The 21,420-nt window shown below is 44.1% G+C and overlaps 1 protein-coding gene across 2 annotated transcripts in view; it reads left to right on the top strand.

The window, feature by feature from the left end:
* Positions 1-21,420, top strand: part of scaper (S-phase cyclin A-associated protein in the ER) — a 464,954-nt gene that overhangs the window by 166,979 nt on the left and 276,555 nt on the right. For both annotated transcript variants that reach the window (XM_072492784.1, XM_072492785.1), the window contains one exon: positions 1,358-1,494. In XM_072492784.1, coding sequence (XP_072348885.1) covers positions 1,358-1,494 — 137 coding nt within the window. The remainder of the gene's footprint in view (positions 1-1,357; positions 1,495-21,420) is intronic.

Consider the following 21,420-nt stretch of genomic DNA (forward strand, 5'->3'; position numbering starts at 1 on the left):
AAGTCCTGAAAGACATGCTTGTTAGGTGAATTGGACATTCTGAATTCTCCCTCTGTGTACCCGAACAGGCGCCGGAATGTGGCGACTAGGGGATTTTCACAGTAACTTCATTGCAGTGTTAATGTAAGCCTACTTGTGAAAATACAGATTATTATTAAGATAAAGAAAATAAATTAAAATGGGGCAATGTGCGGCTCAATGGAGATGGGGATTGCCTATTTGTTCCGGCTCTGCCAAAAGGCCCCAAGCACTGCTTTCAGCTGAAGCAGCAATTTACATGTACTTCTTTCAATTTAGTCTACTATATTCACTACTCACAATGTGCTGTCCTCTACTTAGGGGAGACCAAAAGCAGGTTGGGTGACCACTTTGTGGAGCACTTCCATTCAGTCTACAAACATCTCTTATGCTAACATCTCTGCCCTTGGCCTGTTGAAGTGAAACTCAACATAAGCTCGAGGAGTAACACCTCATCTTTTGATTCGGCACTTTACAGTCTTTCGGACACAACATTGAGTTCAACAATTTCAGATCATATCAACTCTATTTCTCCATTTTGTTTCCATTTCTTTGCTTGTTTCGGTCTTTCTTTTGCTTCAGCAGCAGGCCCTCACTGGGCACAGTTTTTATTTCTTTGTTTCTTATCTTGCCCCATCTCTTTGGCCCAGTAAGGCTTCTATCATAGAATAGAATCGTAGAATCCCTACAGAGCAGAAGGAGGCCATTTAGCTCATTAAGTCTGCACCGACCCTTCAAATGAGCACTCTGCTACTTACATTTCCGCGACAACCCCACCCTGTCCCTGTAACCCAGAACCTAACCTACACATCCCTGGACATTAAGGGGCAAGTTACCATGGCCAATCCACCTAACCTGCACACCTTTGGACCCAATCCACCTTTGGGAGGAAACCAGAACACCCGGAGGAAATGCACTCAGACATGGGGAGAAGGTACAAGCTCCGCACAGCCAGAGGCCGGAATTGAGCCTGGTACTGTGAGGCTGCAGCTAATCACTGTGCCACCGCGCCGCCCCATTCATCCAATCTCTCCTGTCTTCCACCTTTTCACAGCCCCTTCGTTGTTCTTGACCCACTCACCCCTTGTTCAAAACCTATTACGTCTCTGACTTTTCCCAGTTCTGATGAAAGATCATCAGCATTAATTTTGTTTCCAACTCCACAGATTCTACCAGACCTGCTGAATATTTCCAGCATTTTCTGCTTTTATTTCAGCTTCTAAAAGCTTTTTGCAAAAGTCCTAGGGGTGGCCCAGAGCTATACACAATGGAACTCTTGAGTTTCACTGCAAGGCAAAGTTTGTCTCAGCGATTGATTATTCATACCTTTTTCCACCAGGAGCATCTATCCTGTAAGAAATACATTACGGACATTGTGACTGAGACCTGTGTACGCCCAGAGACAACAAAGGATGCCGAAGAGAAGCAAAAAGTCAGAAAGAAGGCCAAGAAACTTCGCACACGCATGAACTCCAGGTAATGATCAGGCATCCTCTCCTTTAGCCTTTAAAAAAAAAACTTTAAAAAAACATGAAGTTATTTGCTTCATGGGTTATCTTAAAAAAACACACTGATGAGCCTAATTTATAGCCACTTTCCGTGATTAGAAAAGAAAACTGAAAATCGATCTGGAGCCCTTGCTTTCACCTGTTAAGAGCTTTTCTCGTAATTGGCTGCCAGTGCCTGGCCAAAACTACAGTTCCTTCCAGCATGCATTTGTATGTTTAAGTATGTGTAAACCATGCCTATTTTTCTTTCCAGCTATTGATTTTTAAATGAAGTATCAAAGAAAATCAATAGTAATCAACAAATAGAAGGCAATACGCAGGAATGTCAAATCCCAGGTCCAGGGTTTAATTAATTTTGTTGGCTGTCACAACAAGGGAAAAAGTTGGAAATGCGCTGAAATATAAAGTGAGTTGTCAGACCTGTAGTTTGTCATGAGGTTTGAAAGTGACATTTGCGAATCGGCGTTGTGTGAAGTGTGTTGTTTTATCGTTAGCTGTCACCATCCCCCCCCCCCCCCCCCCCCCCCCATTCTCTTGCAGATAGGGTGTCACCTGCTGTAGTTATTTTTGGTTTCAAACATTACTGTAGCAAATGACTTTGTATTATGTTACCCATGGACTAACAAGCGGATTCTCAACATGAAGTGGCAAATTAAGTTCAGAGTGAATTGCGACACATGCACCATACTTAAAACCTGTCAGTCCCTTTTTGTGTTGTCTCGTTTGGAATCATACATCACTCCCATTCTCTTGTGTTTAAGCATTGACAAATGAAACTTGGCCTTCTGAGCCTCCCTGTTGTTTGGTAGGCACACGCACCATATTATGTTCTAGTCTGCATGCAGTGGTCGTACTTGTTTCCTCATTCTGTTTTAGATTTGATTTTTTGACCCTGCTAAGTGTTTTTCTGCATCATGCTGGCTGAGAGAATAGGAAAGCAGGTGACCTGCTCCCAGGCACAGGCACTGCCTCCTTCACTATTGATCCAGTTGGCAGGAATTGGCCTTGAGTTTTTTCTGAATTCTCTTGTTTCAAATCATCTTTGGTATTACAGGTAATCTTGAAATGTTTTAATGGGCGCTTGTGGGTGTGAAATGGAACTGTCAGTCTTCTTTGCAGCACCATGCAAAGGTTGTTCCATAGAAAATGATTATTCAGCAATGAAAGTCATTACGACACAGCAACTATCAAAGATAAGCAGAGGAGAAAGTCTAATCTGGGCTTTAAGTAAACTTGGTGTACTGTAAAATCTGCAGTAGATGTTGCTGTACTGGATACGTCATTCTCCTATTTTGCAATTGGGAAGTTATGTAAACACTCAGATGGTTAAGTTGGAGTAGAAAGATTTTAACTTCCAGATTGGATTTTGTGGTAGTTCATGCACTGCAAAGTATGTACCTAAGACCGTCTGGTCAATATAAACTCAGATTGATGCGCTGATCAGGAACAGGCATTAAATTGGTAAACTCAATAGAGGCTGATGTGGCAAAAATATCACATAGGTGCGGTAACAATTGATTTTCTGAGATTGGAACTCTCCCACACCTTGTTGGAAATCATTAAAAAATAAATAGGAGTAGACCATTTTGTCCTTCCAAATGTGCTCCACCATTCAATACGATGATAGCAGATTATTTCTTCAACTCCACCTTCCTGCACTAACCTTGGTTCCCTAAGTATTCAAAAATCTCTTGCCTTTAAGACAGTTAAGGAGGACAGCCCTCTTTCAAAGATTCACAACCATTTGAGTAGGGAAACCTCCCCATTTTGATCCTAAATAACCCTTATTATGAGACTCTCCAGCCAAGGATATCATCCTCCCAATGTTAACCTATCCAAGCCCTTTAAGAATCATCTCCACTGTACCTGACCTGGGAATGCTTGAAGTTGAAACCCAAATTAACATAAGAACTAGGAGCAGGAGTAGACCATCTGGCCCCTCGAGCCTGCTCCGCCATTCAATGAGATCATGGCTGATCTTTTATGGACTCAGGCCCATTTTCCGGCTCGAACACCATAACCCTTAATCCCTTTATTCTTCAAAAAACGATCTATCTTTATCTTAAAAACATTTAATGAAGGAGCCTCAACTGCTTCACTGGGCAAAGAATTCCATAGATTCACAACCCTTTGGGTGAAGAAGTTCCTCCTAAACTCAGTCCTAAATCTACTTCCCCTTATTTTGAGGCTATGCCCCCTAGTTCTGCTTTCACCCGCCAGTGGAAACAACCTGCCCGCATCTATCCTATCTATTCCCTTCAGAATTTTAAATGTTTCTATAAGATCCCCCCTCATCCTACTAAATTCCAACGAGTACAGTCCCAATCTACTCAACCTCTCCTCATAATCCAACCCCTTCAGATCTGGGATTAACCTAGTGAATCTCCTCTGCACACCTTCCAGTGCCAGTGCGTCCTTTCTCAGGTAAGGAGACCAAAACTGAACACAATACTCCAGGTGTGGCCTCACTAACACCTTATACAATTGCACCATAACCTCCCTAGTCTTAAACTCCATCCCTCTAGCAATGAAGGACAAAATTTCATTCGCCTTCTTAATCACCTGTTGCACCTGTAAACCAACCTTTTGCGACACCCAGGTCTCTCTGCACAGCAGCATGTTTTAATATTTTATCATTTAAATAATAATCCCTTTGCTGTTTGAAAGTGTTCAATTCCTCAGCATCCTATTGAGGATGTGGCGATGCCAGCATTGGACTGGGGTGGGCATATTAAGACGTCTTACAACACCAGGTTAAAGTCCAACAGGTTTGTTTCGAATCACTAGCTTTCGGAGCGCAGCTCCTTCAATCACCTGCGGAAGGAGCAGCGCTCCGAAAGCTAGTGATTCGAAACAAACCTGTTGGACTTTAACCTGGTGTTGTAAGACTTCTTATTGAGGAAGTTTACAAAAGCAGAAGTTAAATGCAAGTGTATTATATCAACTTGGCCTCAGTTTGTAGAACTGTTGCATCTGAATCGGAACATTGTACACTTCAATGCAGCACTGAGCAAGTGCTATCTTGTTGGCGTGACATACAAATTAAGCTCAGACTACATCAACCCGTACAGGTAAGCACAAGATCCAGTGCATCAGTCAAAAGCAGGGATTATTCTTTTTTTTAAATAAATTTAGAGTGCCCAATTATTTTTTTTTCCCCAATTAAGGGGCAATTTAGCGTGGCCAATCCAATTACCCTGCACATCCTTTTGGGTTGTGGGGGTGAGACCCACGCAGACAGCAGGGATTTTTCAGGCCTACATTCCTATCTCTGCCAAAAAAAAAAATTAAAAATCAGATGAACTATTCATGTATCTATTTGCCATGTTGGATGCTGCTGTGTGCAAAATGGCTGCTATTTTGTTTACAAAACCAACAGTCACTGCATCTCGGATGGATTTAATTGGATGGAAAGACTTTGAGCCATCCTGAGATGTGATAGACTCCAAAGAGAGAAGTTACTTTTTTCATTATTCAAGTTTTGTTTTACTCTCTCTCTGATTATCTGTCAGAAGTATTGCCAGGCAGAGTCTTAATCAGGGTAATAGCACATTGCACAGACTAATAACACCTATAATATTTGATACAAATCAATCTTCCAGCTAAGAAATATTTGTGTTTTATAGTTACTCTTTGTTGTTTCATGTGGTTCGTTTCCCTACCAAGACCAACATTTAAGACTTTTAATTATCCACCTTGGGACATTCTCTCTCTGGAGATTCTACTGTATGATTTTTTAAGTGATTTCCTAACAACGTGCAGGCCGCATTCATTCCTGTGTGGTCTTCCCGAAGGCAGATCCTTGGCTCATTGTCTGCTGATTGTTCACCCTGAGCCATTTTTCTTGGCCTTTCTGTCAGTGATGGTTTGCCATTGACTTCCAATCTCAGGGGCAGAGCGAGGAGGCAGATCCCCACTCTGCCTCAGGCCGAAAAGCAATAACACCCATGCTGTTGCCTTTATTCTGAACGCGCACTAGTCATCTAGCTAGTTGAGCTCACCAGCCTCCTTCATGCAACGTTGTTAACTAAATCAGCAGAATGCAACAGTTGAGAGATTATTGGCCAGAAAGAAAGGATAGAAACCTGAGTGCAGGTAGAGTGACCCAGGGCTGAAACTCCACATTTAAATCATCATTGTTTCTATGTTGCTCACTTCAAAAGCCCAGCTCCTACCAGGACAGACGATTGTACGTCAGGACATCAAAACAGCTTTTCTGTAAATTTGTCCTACCAATGATCTGTGTAGTTATCATAGAATTTACAGTGCAGAAGGAGGTCATTCAGCCCATTGAGTCTGCACCGACCCTTAGAAAGAGCACCCCACTTAAGCCCATACTTCCAACCTATCCCTGTAACCCAGTAACCCCACCTAAGCTTTTTGGACATTAAGGGCAATTTAGCACATCTAACCTGCACATCTTTGGACTGTGGGAGGAAACCGGAGCACCCGGAGGAAACCCACGCAGACACGGGGCGAACGTGCAGACTCCGCACAGACAGTGACCCTGCCGGGAATCGAACCTGGGGCCCTGGAGCTGTGAAGCAACTGTGCTAACCACTGTGCTACCATGCTGTAATGTAGTTATAGGCAGACTGCACAATGTAGCACTCACTGACCCATACAAGCCAAAAGGTTACAGGTTTGAATCCCAGTCTGCCGTTAGCTGATTTTACCTAACAAGCTACATATGGCTCAGGGCCTGTGTACTGTGGAGAGAGAATTCAGCTCTTATTGACTAGCCAGTTAGCAACTGTCAACTTTGATGGGCTGAATGGTGTATTTCTGTGGCAGCACTTGGTGACCCACCATGGAATTTGTGTGCGTGTGAGGTTGGGTGGGAACAAGATTGGTTGTAGACCACAAAGTATTCCTTTGATGAGTTAATTTCCTTTCCGTCTTCCCCTTTTTCTACTTTAAAATGATCCACCTATAAATGTCAATATCCTTTCAACTGCACGGTTTCATCGGCTAGTTGATTTACGGCATCACCGCATAGAAAAACGTTTAATAAAATAATCTTAAACTATCACAAAATGAAAAATGCACACTTGAAATGATTGATATAAAACAATTGCACAAAACCTTGCACTGAGGATAAAACATCTGTTGCCATTAATGCAAACACTAATATTAAAATTAGTTCAGAGCGGCAGCAAAGATCAGATGTGGCTCATTGATGGCTTGTTTTATGTGCTTTTTCGTGTTTACATTAGTTTATGAAAAATGTAGGTCATTTTGACCCCTTGCTCCTAAAACCGGGAGACCATTAGAAGATTTAGAGGGTCATGCCTTGACCTTCAGTCCTGCAGGAACTATCTCATGGCTCAGCAAATGAAAAAAAAGCACACCATAGATTTTTCTTATGAGATTAGGTTTGTCTTTAGAACTGAACTTGGGTTCCTGCATTAACTGGCACCTTTCGTCAACGATTGAGTGAGTGAAATTTATTCACTATGAATAAATGTTTTGAGTGTAGCAGATTTTTTTCAAGAAAAAGCCAGCAAAGCATTGTGCTGGGGACTGGTACAGACAGTCTGCACAGCGACATGATGCAAAATCACCACATTATTTTTTTGAGCGACAGTATTTTTCTTCCCTTAAAAAAAAATGCTCTCTGGTCAATTAAGCAATGAAGATGTAATCTGCTTGACTATTGTAAATATGATGTGAGTGACTAGTAGGGCTTTTCCTTCCTTCTAAATAGGAGGTTAGGATTTGCTCATTGTGTACTGATATTGCAGCCAAGATTCAAATTATACTGTCTTTATTCTCTGACGTAGCACTGTTCATTGTCCTCTGTCCCCTCAGCTCCATCATTAGCTATTCCATACACCTTGTCATCTCCTATCCTACTCTCAGAAGATGACTAAAATCCTTTCTCTTTGACATTGCTTCCCTCTTCCCTTTTAACTTATGTACTCCTCCTTTTGTTCCTTCACTCTTTAAAGCGTTTGAAACACCTTTCTTTGTGTGGGGAGTATTATAATGTATTCCACAGTGTACAAAGTCTAACATTCACAGAAGGAAATAATGCCTGCTATGCAAAAGCCACACGTGCTTTTCTGAATTTCCACAAAATAGTAGTTCAGCTGAAGGCACTGAGTAATGTTTGGTTGAATGTTGTGTAGGATTTCTTTCCTTGATTACAGAGTTGGATTAGTTGAAAATATAAAACACAGACTTGCCAAAATGCAAAATCCATCTGCTTTCAAGTGTCTTTAGCACCTTGGATGTTTGTTTCTTACTCTGTGGCAAGTTATTTTTGAATGTTGTATACGTGTTCAAGTTGTTATTGGCCACGAGAGTACTGAAATCTTTGGGATTGTTTTAAGACGGTATGCAAACCAGCCATGGGGGTTCCAATGAAATCGCAAGCTGGAGAGTGAAGCTGAAGATGATTGTGAATTTTGAAATGGAAACTTGGTGACTCTTGGTCAGGAAGAAGAAACTATCAGCCTGGATTCCTCCACTGATATAATTTCCGATGAGCTCCAGTGAATTGGGTGTATTTGAGGTTGTTGAACGAGGATTGGGTATTGCTGCAATCATCTTGTCAATTGAATTGCCTGCTAAAGTTGCTGGGGGGGAATGGCTCCAGAGAATGTCACTATTCCTGCATACCTCCAGGAGAAGAGGAGAGAAAGCGGAATTATTATAGTTGATTGAACCCTTAGAATCGGTTATTGTCTCTTTTATCGCTTGCCCCAAAATACTGGCAACTGTCGTCAGCCTACTAGCCAAGATCACCCATTCTATTACAGGTGCAAACACAGTCTTTGCCAGAACTTAGCATGCCCATTATGCTCTTCAACTGCAATGTGCAGGCTGAAAATCCTTTATCCGAAATGCTTGAGGCCAAGTGTATATAGGATTTCGGAATTTTTCGGATTTCAGAATATACGGCACAAGTGTGGCATGCATTGCAAACTGTGCATGTACGATGCACGTTGGGAAATGCGCATGTGCGGAACATTGGGAACTGCACCTGTGCGGCATGCTCGGGGAAGAAATGCACATTTGGGAATTTTTCAGTTTTCGGAATTTTGCATAAGGGGTGCTCAGCCTGTAATATAAAGCGATTCAAAAATAGTTGTATGGCTTCTCTGTATTTTGTTCAAATTGTGCTTGTGTGCTTCTTTGGAGAGTGCTGTCTTGCTTCTGGGCAGAGCCAGATTTTATTCTGCCAGCAGACTGAGACCTCTGCTTTTGACAGGCTAGCCAGCCGCCTAGGTGGATGTTCTGTCGCATTGTAGCCGGGAGGTGGAGGGGGGAAAGAGATGATAACTAAAGGGACAAGTCATGATGAATTGAATATTATCAGCTCTGCTTGGCAGCTTTGTGATCTCACTGACCGCTAATATTTATAACCAGAAACCATTTAACCAGAGCTGTTTGAAGAGTAATATATTGCCCAGCAATTGCACCAAGTTTAACCCCTGTCTTTATAAAACTGTCAGCGTCTGAGACTGCAATATCTGATCCTCGGAAATAGACTGATGAACCACTGATGGAACCTGTGTATAGAACAAAAGGAAAACAATAAGAAACGCAAGGGTACAAAATTGGGGAGAACCCCAGTGTGTTTGGGTGTATTGGAACTACGTAAAAAGGTATATTTGGGTTATTAATACTTGTTGAATTAATAATCCATGCTGATGACTCCTGAGAACAAGAATTAAGTAAAAATATTAGTCCAGTGCACATTGCTTGACAAAACGTATGTTATCAATGTCTTACTGAAGAACCATTGCTGTACCATAGCCTGATGGAAGCCAGGCATGGAGTTGCAGTCCTTACATGTTGAGCTCCTGTTTAAACACATGCCCAAAACAGTCACCAATTGGAAGCCAGACATTTCCTCCGCAAGAACATAAAGCTGTTGTGATGGGAATTGGATTTTTTGCCTTTATTTTGTATAGTTTGAAGTAGCTGGAACTAGAACAGAGGCTGCTCATTTTTTTTTACGAGGCCCTTTGCGGGAAAACAACTTGATAGATAAATTCCCTCAGATCATTCATTTGGGGCAATGTGTGTAGCTTTAATCTGAAGTGATTTCCGATGTGCTCAGTGCATGAATGCAATGTGGTTAAAAAGAAGATGAAATGCAATTTCAAGTCCTTCTCCCGTGAAGACTTTAAAGAATTTAATGCTGTGGTTGCCTGATTGCTGAAAGAGAATTGTTTGAACGACCATGAAATATACATTATCATACAGGAAATTTACCATTGTCAAGTTTTTTATTTATCATGTTATAAAGTGGGATACGGTGAATGGAATTCCATCAGTTTAATCTCATATATGTTGCCAGAGACAATGATTGGCTTTTTAAGAATTTCCTGCAACAAGGTAGAAGAAGGTTAGTTTCACCCTTTTAATAAATTAACCCACTTCAATAATGTCGTATAATATCTTGCCCGTGTCTTCACTTTCCTCTAACTTTTTACTTTTAAATGAATCCGGAGCTTTGATCTATTTTCTAAGTAGCAAGAGAACATGGTGGATAATTCTGTGTTCGCTCCAGTGAGCAGTTTGCTTCTGTATGTTAGACCCAGACTACGTTAACTCAAACAGGGCAGCAAGTTTGTTTGCTTCTGAAAACTGTCATCTATCTATTTACATAATTAAAGGTGTTGAGAGAGAGCTTGAAATTTAACACTCCTTTCTCAAAGCAGTGTGGATCTTGGTTATGTGTTTTAATGAAGCTCTTAAACACTCAAGAGCATTTCCTTTCTTAGAGCCATAGATTTCCAACAGTGCAGAAGGAGGCTATTCGGCCCATAGAGTTTACCCCGATCCTCTGAAAGAGCACCCTACCTAGGCCCACTCCCCCGTCTATCCCTGTAACCCAATAACCCCACTTAACCTTTGGACACATGACCAATCCACATAACCTACACAACTATGGACTGTGCGAGGAAACCAGAGCACCCAGAGGAAACCCACGCAGAAACTGGGAATATCCAACCTCCACATAGACAGTCAACCAAGATTGGAGTTAAACCCGGGTCCTTGGCGCTGTGAGGCAGCAGTGCTAGCTACTGTGACACCCCCTTGGATGGTGAACGGCGATGAAATGGCACCAAAAATCTAGGGCGCAATTCTCCGAAATGGAGACAGAGTGTTCGCGCCGTCGTGAAAGCCGTTGCGTTTTACGATGACGTGAAATGGGCGTGGGCAGTAGAGATTCTGGACCCCACAGGGGGCCAGCACGGCGCTGGAGCGGTTCACGCCGCTCCAGCCTCCCTTCCCAGTGCCAAATGGGCGCCGCGCCAACCGGCGCATGCGCAGTTGGGCCGCGCCAACCCACGAATGCGCGGGGGACTTCCTTGGCGCGCCGGACCCGACGCAACATGGCGTGGGGTTTCAGGGGCCGGCTGTGTAATAAAATAGGGCCGGGGCTGGAGAGGCTGACCCGCTGATCTGCGGGACAGACCCCATCGGAGGCCCCCCCCCCCCCCCCCCCCCCCCCCCCCCCCCACTGAAGGAGTGCTTTTCCCTGCCCCACAGGCCACCCCCCGACCCTACGCGCAGAGTTTTTGCCGGCTGTGAACAAGGGTGAACAGCGTCGGCGGGATTGCCGTTTCGGCGCGGCCGCTCGGCCCATCAAGGCCGGAGAATCGGCGGCCCAGCCCCGGACAGCGGCCCGCATCCGGCGCCGTGCCAAACGTGACGATTTTCTGCTCCTCGGAGAATCGCCTGCCGGCGTCGGACTGGCGCCGCGGGAAACAAATACCGCGAACGCCGATTCTCCCATACGGCGCATGCAGTTTCATCAGTATCTCTCAGGAAAGCTAGGTACAAATGGTGTCCCTGAGACAAGGGGAGTAACAAATGGACTGAACCCATTGGTGAAGGATAGGCTGGTTGCAAAAATGACCTGCATGCCATGTTATAAATCTGACAGACTGATTTATTGTTAAAACGTTTAAAAGAATATTATTGGAAATGGCCACCTGATGAGGACATGTAGGATGGGCCTAGGCAGCATTTCCAAAAGTAATTTGCTGTGTGAAAAGCAGCTCAAAATACTTAATTGGGTTTACCAAAGTACTACCATGCCAGATATTAACCGGGCAGATTCACACATTTTGGGTTGTTGCTAAATGAACTTATGATCCTCGGGGAACTCAAAACCATTGAGAAAATAATGATGGAAATTAACAACCCAGTCCTACCTGTTGAAGTCTGGTCGCCGAGTAGCTTCCAGTCTAACAGAAACGAAAGTTGTTTTATTGCATACATATTATGTCCCTCAGAAATATCCCAATGTACTTCCCATGCAATCAGTTACTTTCCTGCCACCATGGCTGCTTTGTAGGTTAATGCAGCAGTTAATTTTGTACAGAGAGATTAGCTGTTTATCTTTTCTCTAGCGTTAGTTGAAGGAAGAATTTTGGTCAGGATATCAGGAAAACACTGCTCCTTCAAATAGTGACACACGGTCTAGAAGAACAAGGGTTAAATATAAATATGTATCCTTGGGGCTGTACACTTCAGTAGTGTTGATGTGTCAGCCTAAATTGTGTTCTTGAATCCTGGAATGGATTTTGAATCAACAGCCTTCTAAGACCATAAGAGATGGGAACACGAGAAGGCCATTTGGCCCCTCAATCCTGCTCCGCCATTCAGTAGGCATGGATGATTCGACATACCTCACATTCATTATCCTGCCCTTTTCCCATAATCCTTGATTTCCCTACTGATCAAGAATCTATCTATCTCAGCCTTAAATACACATGAGGACAGCTCTCTCTGGCAAAGAATTCCAAAGATTCACAGCCCTCTGAGAGAAGAAATTCCTCCTCATCTCAGTCTTAAATTGGAACCCCTTTATTCTGTGACTATGCCTTCTGGCCCTACACTCTCCCATGAGGGGAAACATCCTCTCAGAATTTACCCTGTCAAAGCCCCCTAAGAATCCGACATGTTTCAATGAGATCACCTCTCATTCTTCTAAAGTTCAATGAGTAGAGTCCCAACCTATTTAACCTTTGCTCATAAGACTCACCCTCCTTACTGTGGATCATCCCAGTGAACCTTCTCTGAATCGCCCACCAATGAAATAATATATATTTCCTTAAATAAGGGGACAAAAACTGCTCACAGTACTCCAGATGTGGTCTCACTAATACCGTGTACAGTTGCAACAAGACTTCCCAACTCTTGTACTCCAACCCCCTTGAAATAAGGACCGACATTTCATTAGCTTTCCTGATTACCGCTGCACCCGTGTGCTAGCTTTCTGTGTTTCGCGTACAAGTATCCCCAAGTCCCTTTCTGTTGCAGTGTTCTGCAGTTTTTCTCCATTTAGATAATACTGTTCATTTGTTCTTCCTTCCAAAATGAACAACTTCACATTTTCCCATATTATACTCTATTTGCCAACCTTGGGCCCACTTAACCTATCAATATCTCTTTGCAAAATGTTTGTATCCCTCTTGCAGCTTGCCTTTTCACCTATTTTTCTGCTGTCTGCAAATTTGGCTACAGTGCATTCACTTCCTTCCTCCAGGTCATTAATATAAATTGTAAACAGTTGCGGTCCCAGCACTGATCCCTGTGGAACCCCACTGATTACAGGTCACCAACCTGAAAAAGAAATCCTTATCGCCACTCAGTTTCCTACTTCTTCGTCAATTCTCTATCCGTGCCAATATACTACTTCCACACCATGGACTCTTATCTTTTGACTTAACCTGTTGTGAGGTACCTTGTCGAATGTCTTCTGGAAGTCCAAATACAACACTTGTGCAGCACGGTAGCACAAGTGGATAGCACTGTGGCTTCACACGCCAGGGTTCGAGGTTCAATTCCCTGCTGGGTCACTGTCTGTGCGGAGTCTGCATGTCTTCCCCGTGTCTGTGGGTTTCCTCCGGGTGCTCCCATTTCCTCCCACAGTCCAAAGACGTGCAGGCTAGGTGAATCGGCCATGATAAATTACCCTTAGTGTCTAAAAAGGTTAGGAGCGGTTATTGGGTTACGGGGATAGGGTGGAAGTGAGGGCTTAAGTGGGTCGGTGCAGACTCGATGGGCCGAATGGCCTCCTTCTGCACTGTATGTTCTATGTTCTAACATCTACTGGTTCCCCTCGATCCACCCGGGTTGAGACTTCCTCACAAAATCTAATAAATTAAACACGATTTCCCTTTCATGAAACCATGCTGACTCTGCTTGATTAGATTATACTTTTACAAATGTGGTGCCATTTCTTCCTTAATAATTGATTCCAACAATAGATGTTAGGCTAATTGGCCTATAGTCACCCGCATTTTGCCTCTCGCCCTTTTTGAATATGGGTGTCACATTGACAGTTTTCCAATCCTCAGGTACTTCTCCAGAATCCAACATCTTTGGAAAATTACAACCAATGCAACCACCATCTCTGTAGCTACTTCTTTCAGGATCCTACAGTGCAAGCATCAGGGCCAGGGGATTTTTCTGCCTTTTGCCCCATTAGTTTGTCTAATACTACTTCTCTAGTGATGGGGATGGCAGTTAATTCCTCCACTATATTCTTTTGTATGAATGGGACGTTCGAAGTATCTTCCATCCGAAAGACTAATGCAAAATATCTGTTTTAACTCCTCTGCCATTTCCTTGTTCCCCATAACTATCTCCCCAATTTCATTTTCTAAAGGGCCTATGTTCACTTTGACCTCTCTCTTGCTTTTTATATATTTAAAGAAGCTCTTATTGTCAGTTTTTATATTCCTTGCTAGTTTGCCCTGGTAGTTTATTTTCTCTCTCTTGACTATCTTTTTAGTCCTCCCTTGCTGGATTCTGAATTTGTCCCAGTCTTCGGGACTATCATTGACTTTTGCCTCCTTATATGTTTTTCTTTGAACTTAATACTCTCCTTAACTTCTTTGGTTAGCCATGGTTGGTTCATACCTCTCAGAATCGTTCCTCCTAAATGGGATATATTTTTGCTGTGATACATGAATTACCTCCTTAAATATCTGCCACTGCTTGTTTCCTGTCTTTCCTGCTAATTTATCCGCCCAATCTCCTTTAGCTAACTCTATCCTCGTTTCATTGTGGTTCCCTTTTCTTTACATTAAACACAGTCGTTTCCAACCGAAAATCCTCTCTCTCTAACCGAATATTAAATTCCATCATGTTGTGATCACTATTTCCCAGGGAATCTTTTACTCTTGAGGTCATTTATGAAATCTGCCTCATTGCCCATTACCAGATCCAAGATAGCCTCTTTCCTGGTTGGCTCCATGACATATTGCTCCAGGGAATTGTCCCTAATGCATTCTATGAATTAGTTGTCGTAGCTACCGTTCCAACTTGATTAACCCAATCAACATAAAGATTAAAGTCACACATAATTATTGCTCTACTTTTACATGCTTCTATTATTTGTTGATTTGTACCCTTTCCTACAATCTGGTTACTGATTGGGGATCTAAACATTACTCCTACCAATGACTTCTTTCCCTTGCTTTTCTTTTACCACCAGCTAAATCATCCGAGTCTAGATTGTTTCTCGCATCTGTCCTCATTTTATCTCTTATTAAGGGTGCCACCGCACCACCTTTTCCTTCCCTTCTGTTCTTTCAAAAGGTCAAATATCCCTGAACATTAAGTTCCCAGTTTTAATCTCCTTGTAACCATGTCTCCGTAATGGTTATGAGCTCATATCCATTTCCCTTGATTTGCACCGTCAGTTCGCCTACCTTATTCCAAATGCTTTGTGCATTAAGATACAAAGCCTTTGGGCTTGCCTTTTTTTATCATCCTAACTTTTCTTTGTACTGTGGCCCTATTTGCCTCTCACCCTGGATTATGCTGACTGCTGTTTTTGCATTTTACTGTTCTTTTATTACTGTCCTTCTTTCTCTGTCCCTTATCACCTCTTGCTATTCTTGTTTACACCCTCCCCAACCACAGCAAACACTCGTCCGAGGACATCAGTCCCGGTCCTGCCCAGGGGTAACCCGCCAAGTTTGTACTGGTCCCACCTCCCCCAGAACTGGTCCCAGTTCCGAAACCCTCCCCCTTGCACCATCTTGGAAGCATAAGTACCACCAAACGGAGCCAACCTGATCACTAATAATAACCATCCGAATGCTGTAACAGTAATGTAACTACACGCTATGATTATATGGTCTTGAATGGGCCATGTCTCTAATCGGTGTGAATGATGTCACTAGCTTAAAGTGTAGCTGGAGGCTGGAGAAAATGATTGCTGAAGGTGAGGAAATGGCATGTGTGTGTGTACGTGAATGAGAATTGTGTCCCGAACAAAGATTTTCTTTAAAAATGCATTGCATTGGCTGATGGTGTTTTTTGATGGGAGAGGGCAAAGTAAAAGTAACATGAAAAATGTTGTGCAGTGTTGAGAACTGGGTAAAGGCACAGAAATGGAGGTTTTGTAAAAGGAATGTTGGTTGTCTGCTCGGAGAACAGAGTGCCCAACATTAGAAGTAGTAACAGCAGCAGATTTTGCAATGGTGAGACGACTGATCATGCTGTCCTGCACGGATGTTTCTGTGACATTAAAGTTTGTGTCCAGAACACAACTTTTGAATAACTGCGTAAGTGTGATCTTACACCTGTGTGATTATTCCTGCTGATGCTGCAAATGTACAGCATAAATAAAACAAATGCACAGCATAAATAAGATACATTTCAAAACCGCCCCTGTTGGGTGTCTTTGCCAGCGTGAACATACCTTTATAATAAAGGCTTTTGCTTTCCCCTTCTCCTTCAGTCCCAGGCCCCTACCAATCCCCACAGACTACCTGCTTGCTTTTTCCTGTAAATCCTGAAAGGGCAATTACATGGTAACTCTTGAATCTTGACCATGGATCTGTGCCTTAGGCTTCAGGTTGTCATTTGTCTTTATCCTGAATTAATAAGATGAACTAGATGTACTTGGTGATTCGATGTGTTCCTATCTGTAGTTAAACTCAGTCTGGTGACAGGGGTCGTGGTCTCGCAGGGTCACCAAAAGGGCGTGATCCTTCTGTCGCCTTATTAAAAAGAGCTGTTAAATTTGACACCGGTCATTAGCTTTGTGACATACTATCGCGTTTTTCACTGCCGTGCTCCGTTTGCCCGTTTTGCACTAATCAATACTGTAAAGTGTGAGTGATACATCGAGAATACCTTTCAGTGAATTACAAGGTAATGATTCAATCACAGGGTTCAGATTACGTCATAAACTGCAGGAGAAAAACATGAGTGGTTTGTTATCCCTCTGATATTGTGCTAAATGAAATGAAAATCGCTTATTGTCACAAGTAGGCTTCAATGAAGTTACTGTGAAAAGCCCCTCGTCGCCACATTCCGGCACCTGTTCGGGGAGGCTGGTACGGGAATTGAACCGTGCTGCTGGCCTGCCTTGGTCTGCTTTAAAAGCCAACGATTTAGCCCAGTGTACTAAACCAGCACATTTGAATTACGTAATATAGTCAGTTTTCACATTTGCTGATATCAGTTTGCTGATAATCATTTTGATAATGGTGTCACTGCTGCATTAGCATGTTTCTTTTTTAACTATGAGATGCATGAAAATCTGTATATGGAATTATTCTATACATAATCTATAATAATAATTCTATATATAATCACAATACTTTGACCAAAACCCAGAAGTCCCAGGAAGTGCAATGCGTAGTGTTCCAGTGCAGTTCTAAGAGTTTGCTGTACTGTCAAATAGTCCCCTTGTCCCTTGGTTCAGGTGGATACTAAAGATCCTGTGGCCTGGCAACAATTCTCTATTTGGAGCCATTTGGGCTAAAATCAACATGAACGTAGTTATGGGTTTGGACCAGAACCCAACCATTTGCATTTGATAAAACAGTGAGGAAATGTTACTGTACCACAGGACTGATAACACTATAACATTGACCAGTAGATAGGTTTTATATTAAAATAAACATTAATTTGAACAGAGAATTACAAAGAAGAACAAAGAAAAGTACAGCACAGGAACAGGCCCTTCGGCCCTCCATGCCTGCGCCGACCATGCTGCCCGTCTAAACAAAAATCTTCTACACTTCCTGGGTCCATATCCCTCTATTCCCATCCTATTCATGTATTTGTCAAGATGCCCCCTATCATTCCTGCTTCCACTACCTCCTCCGGCAGCGAGTTCCAGGCACCCACTAGCCTCTGTGTAAAAAAACTTGCCTCATACATCTCCTCTAAACCTTGCCCCTCGCATCTTAAACCTATGCCCCCTTGTAATTGGCCCCTCTACCCTGGAAAAAATCTCTGACTATCCACTCTGTCTATGCCCCTCATAATTTTGTAGACCTCCATCAGGTCGCCCCTCAACCTCCTTTGTTCCAGTGAGAAGAAACCAAGTTTATTCAATCTCTCCACACGCTAATGCCCTCCATACCTGGCAACATCCCGGTAAATCTCTTCTGCACTTTCTCTAAAGCCTCCGCATCCTTCTGGTAGTGCGGCGACCAGAATTGAACATTATACTCCAAGTGTGGACTAACTAAGGTTCTAATTAAGCACATTAGGAACAAAGAAATAACTTTACATATAACAGTGTAAGAGTCCTTCCTGTTATTTTCATGCATCTCATTGTTAAAAAAAAACATGTTATTTCCGTTGTTCCCATTTCTTTTACTTTATTCTATTATTTTTGGTCTGTGAGCCCATAATCGCAATGCGCCTTAAAGGGGAAGAGTCGAGCTGAACCAGCCTACTTATCAGGACATTGTGTCCCCAGGTTTTATGTTTGGAGAGGAGAGGCCAGACTCTTCAGCGAGAGTGGATCTTAGGAACTGATTTTGGAGGAAGTTGGTTCGATTGGCTAACTGGCATCTGGTGTGGTTGGCCATGGACAGTGTTCTACCTGACAGCAGGCAATGATTGGATCCTGTGTGATGCTTTCTGAGAGAAATTGGCAGAAGTGACTAGACCTTGGAAGGAGAAGGAATGTGCTCTCTGCTGAAATAACTGCTTTATTGGGACTTCTGGGTGCGGCGATGACCAGCTGAGTCGCACGTTTCGGCAGCTCCCAGTGGAACGGACTTTTGGGCTCTTAATAAGAGCCCCAACGGCAATTTTAACGGCTAAAAGTACTGTGCGGCGAACCAGAAGGGAATCCCCCCTGGATACGGATGAAAAAAGGAGAGGAAGTTGGCCGGATTGCGGTGGATCCTTTAGAGCAGCGGCAAGGAAGGCAAGCAAAAACCAAGATGGCGTCGGAAGGTGGCAGTTTAATATGGGGCCCTGAACAACACGAGTTCTTGAAACGCTGCGTGGAAGAACTCAAAAAGGAAATGAAGAAGGAGCTGTTGGCCCCGATATTACAGGCAATCGAAGGGCTAAAGGAGGAGCAAAAGACCCAAGAGCGGGAGCTTCGGGTCGTGAAGGCAAAGGCTGCCGAGAATGAGGACGACATACAGGGCCTGGTGGTGAAGACGGAGATGCACGAGGCACACCATAAACGATGTGTGGGAAGGCTGGAGGCGCTGGAGAACAACGCGAGGAGGAACAACATAAGGATTCTTGGTCTTCCTGAAGGTGCGGAGGGAGCGGACGTCGGGGCATATGTGAGCACGATGCTGCACTCGCTAATGGGAGCGGAGGCCCCGGCGGGTCCGCTGGAGGTGGAGGGAGCATACCGAGTGATGGCGCGAGGACCGAGAGCAGGAGAAATTCCTAGAGCCATAGTGGTGAGATTCCTCCGTTTTAAGGATAGAGAGATGGTCCTTAGATGGGCAAAGAAAACTCGGAGCAGTAAGTGGGAGAACGCGGTGATCCGCGTATATCAAGACTGGAGTGCGGAGGTGGCGAGAAGGAGGGCGAGCATTAATCGGGCCAAGGCGGTGCTTCACAAAAAGAAGATAAAATTCGGAATGCTGCAACCGGCAAGACTGTGGGTCACATATCAAGGGAGGCACCACTACTTTGAGACGGCGGATGAGGCGTGGACTTTTATCGTGGAAGAAAAACTGGAATAAGCGGGTTATTAAAAAAGAACGTTTGAAACAAAGTGGTGGAGCGAGTATGGGGGGCGAAGAGGGGGGGTAAAAGGGGGGGAAAGAGGAGTTTTATGTTATTAATCCTGCGATGTGGTAACTTTTCTCTCTTCCACAGGAGGTGGTGGGGGGAGGAAAGGAGGTGGAGGAGATGGGGCGTTGGCCATTGGGGGCGGGGCCAATGGGGAAGCGCGGGCTCGGTTCCCGCGCTATGATAATCATGGCGGGAATAGGGAAGCAGGAAGGAGGGGGCGTCGCACGGTGCGAGCCGAGGTCGGCCAGAGTTTGCTGACTTCTGGGAGCAACATGGGGGGTGTAACTACGCTAGTGGGGGATCTAGCGGGGGGGGGGGGGGGGAATTATTGGGCTGCTGCTGGGGAGAGGGGGGAGATGGTATGGGGTGGGATGGGCGGGGGGGCACCGCCTGGGGGAGATACAGCTGCGTGGGAACCGGGTGAGGAGCTGGAAAAAGGGGATGGCTAATCGACAAGGGGGGGGGGGGTAAAAAGCCCCCCAACCCGGCTGATCACGTGGAACGTGAGAGGGCTGAACGGGCCGATAAAGAGGGCACGGGTACTCGCACACCTTAAGAAACTTAAGGCAGACGTGGTTATGTTACAGGAAACGCACTTGAAACTTATAGACCAGGTGAGACTACGCAAAGGTTGGGTGGGGCAGGTGTTCCATTCGGGGCTAGATGCGAAAAACAGGGGGGTGGCTATATTAGTGGGGAAGCGGGTAATGTTTGAGGCAAAGACTATAGTGGCGGATAGCGGGGGCAGATACGTGATGGTGAGTGGCAAACTACAGGGGGAGACGGTGGTTTTGGTAAACGTATATGCCCCGAACTGGGATGATGCCAATTTTATGAGGCGTATGCTAGGACGCATCCCGGACCTAGAGGTGGGAAAGTTGGTAATGGGGGAGATTTCAATACGGTGTTGGAACCAGGGCTGGACAGGTCGAGGTCCAGGACTGGAAGGAGGCCGGCAGCAGCCAAGGTGCTTAAAGATTTTATGGAGCAGATGGGAGGAGTAGACCCGTGGAGATTTAGCAGACCTAGGAGTAAGGAGTTTTCGTTTTTCTCCTATGTCCACAAAGTCTATTCGCGGATAGGCTTTTTTGTTTTGGGAAGGGCGTTGATCCTGAAGGTGAGGGGAACGGAGTATACGGCTATAGCCATTTCGGATCACGCTCCACATTGGGTGGACTTGGAGATAACATCTAATTTCATCTATTTTTCGACTCCTGACCAAGTGAGGCTTGAATTGACCGCGCACTAGCCCAGGGTGTTGTGACAAGTTACGACATCTTAACTTGCTTTGTGAAACCTGCTTTTACATTCCAGTTAAGCAAACCTATATATTTCAAATACCACTTGTGTATAAATTTAACAACCAGGTTTTATTTGCTCATCTTGGTGCAGAGTCCTTGGAGGAAGAAACCTTTAAGAACCAAGTTGAAAACCTTCTGCTCAGCTTAGAGTCCTGGAAGCAACTAGCTTGTCCAGACAGACCTGGCCCCTCCCATTAACTATACCAGCTGTACTCAAAGCACACAGCGTTCTTTTGTCTTGCTACAAGATGTGCTTTGATTTATTTAGCCAGTTTAGGCTTAAACTGTGACAACATTATATTAGATCTCCATCTGCAAACAGGTAAAATGGCCTTTAATATCTATTAGCAAAACACTTGCCTTGCAAAAATAATTGATTACGTCACTTTTAATCACAGTTCTAGCAGACATGCTGTCTGTAAGCATTTTAACCTCGGTTTTAATACTGCAAAAATACAAAGTATGACAGTGAGCAGGATTTTCCGGTCTGCAGCCACGTGTTTCTCAGGCATAGGGATTCTATCTTCCTGTTGTGTGTCAATGGGATTTTCCCATTGTAACCACCCCACTTCGCCGTGAAACCCGCTGGCGGCGGG

Source organism: Scyliorhinus torazame, chromosome 30 (assembly GCF_047496885.1).
Source record: "Scyliorhinus torazame isolate Kashiwa2021f chromosome 30, sScyTor2.1, whole genome shotgun sequence".
In the NCBI taxonomy this organism is placed as follows: domain Eukaryota; kingdom Metazoa; phylum Chordata; class Chondrichthyes; order Carcharhiniformes; family Scyliorhinidae; genus Scyliorhinus; species Scyliorhinus torazame.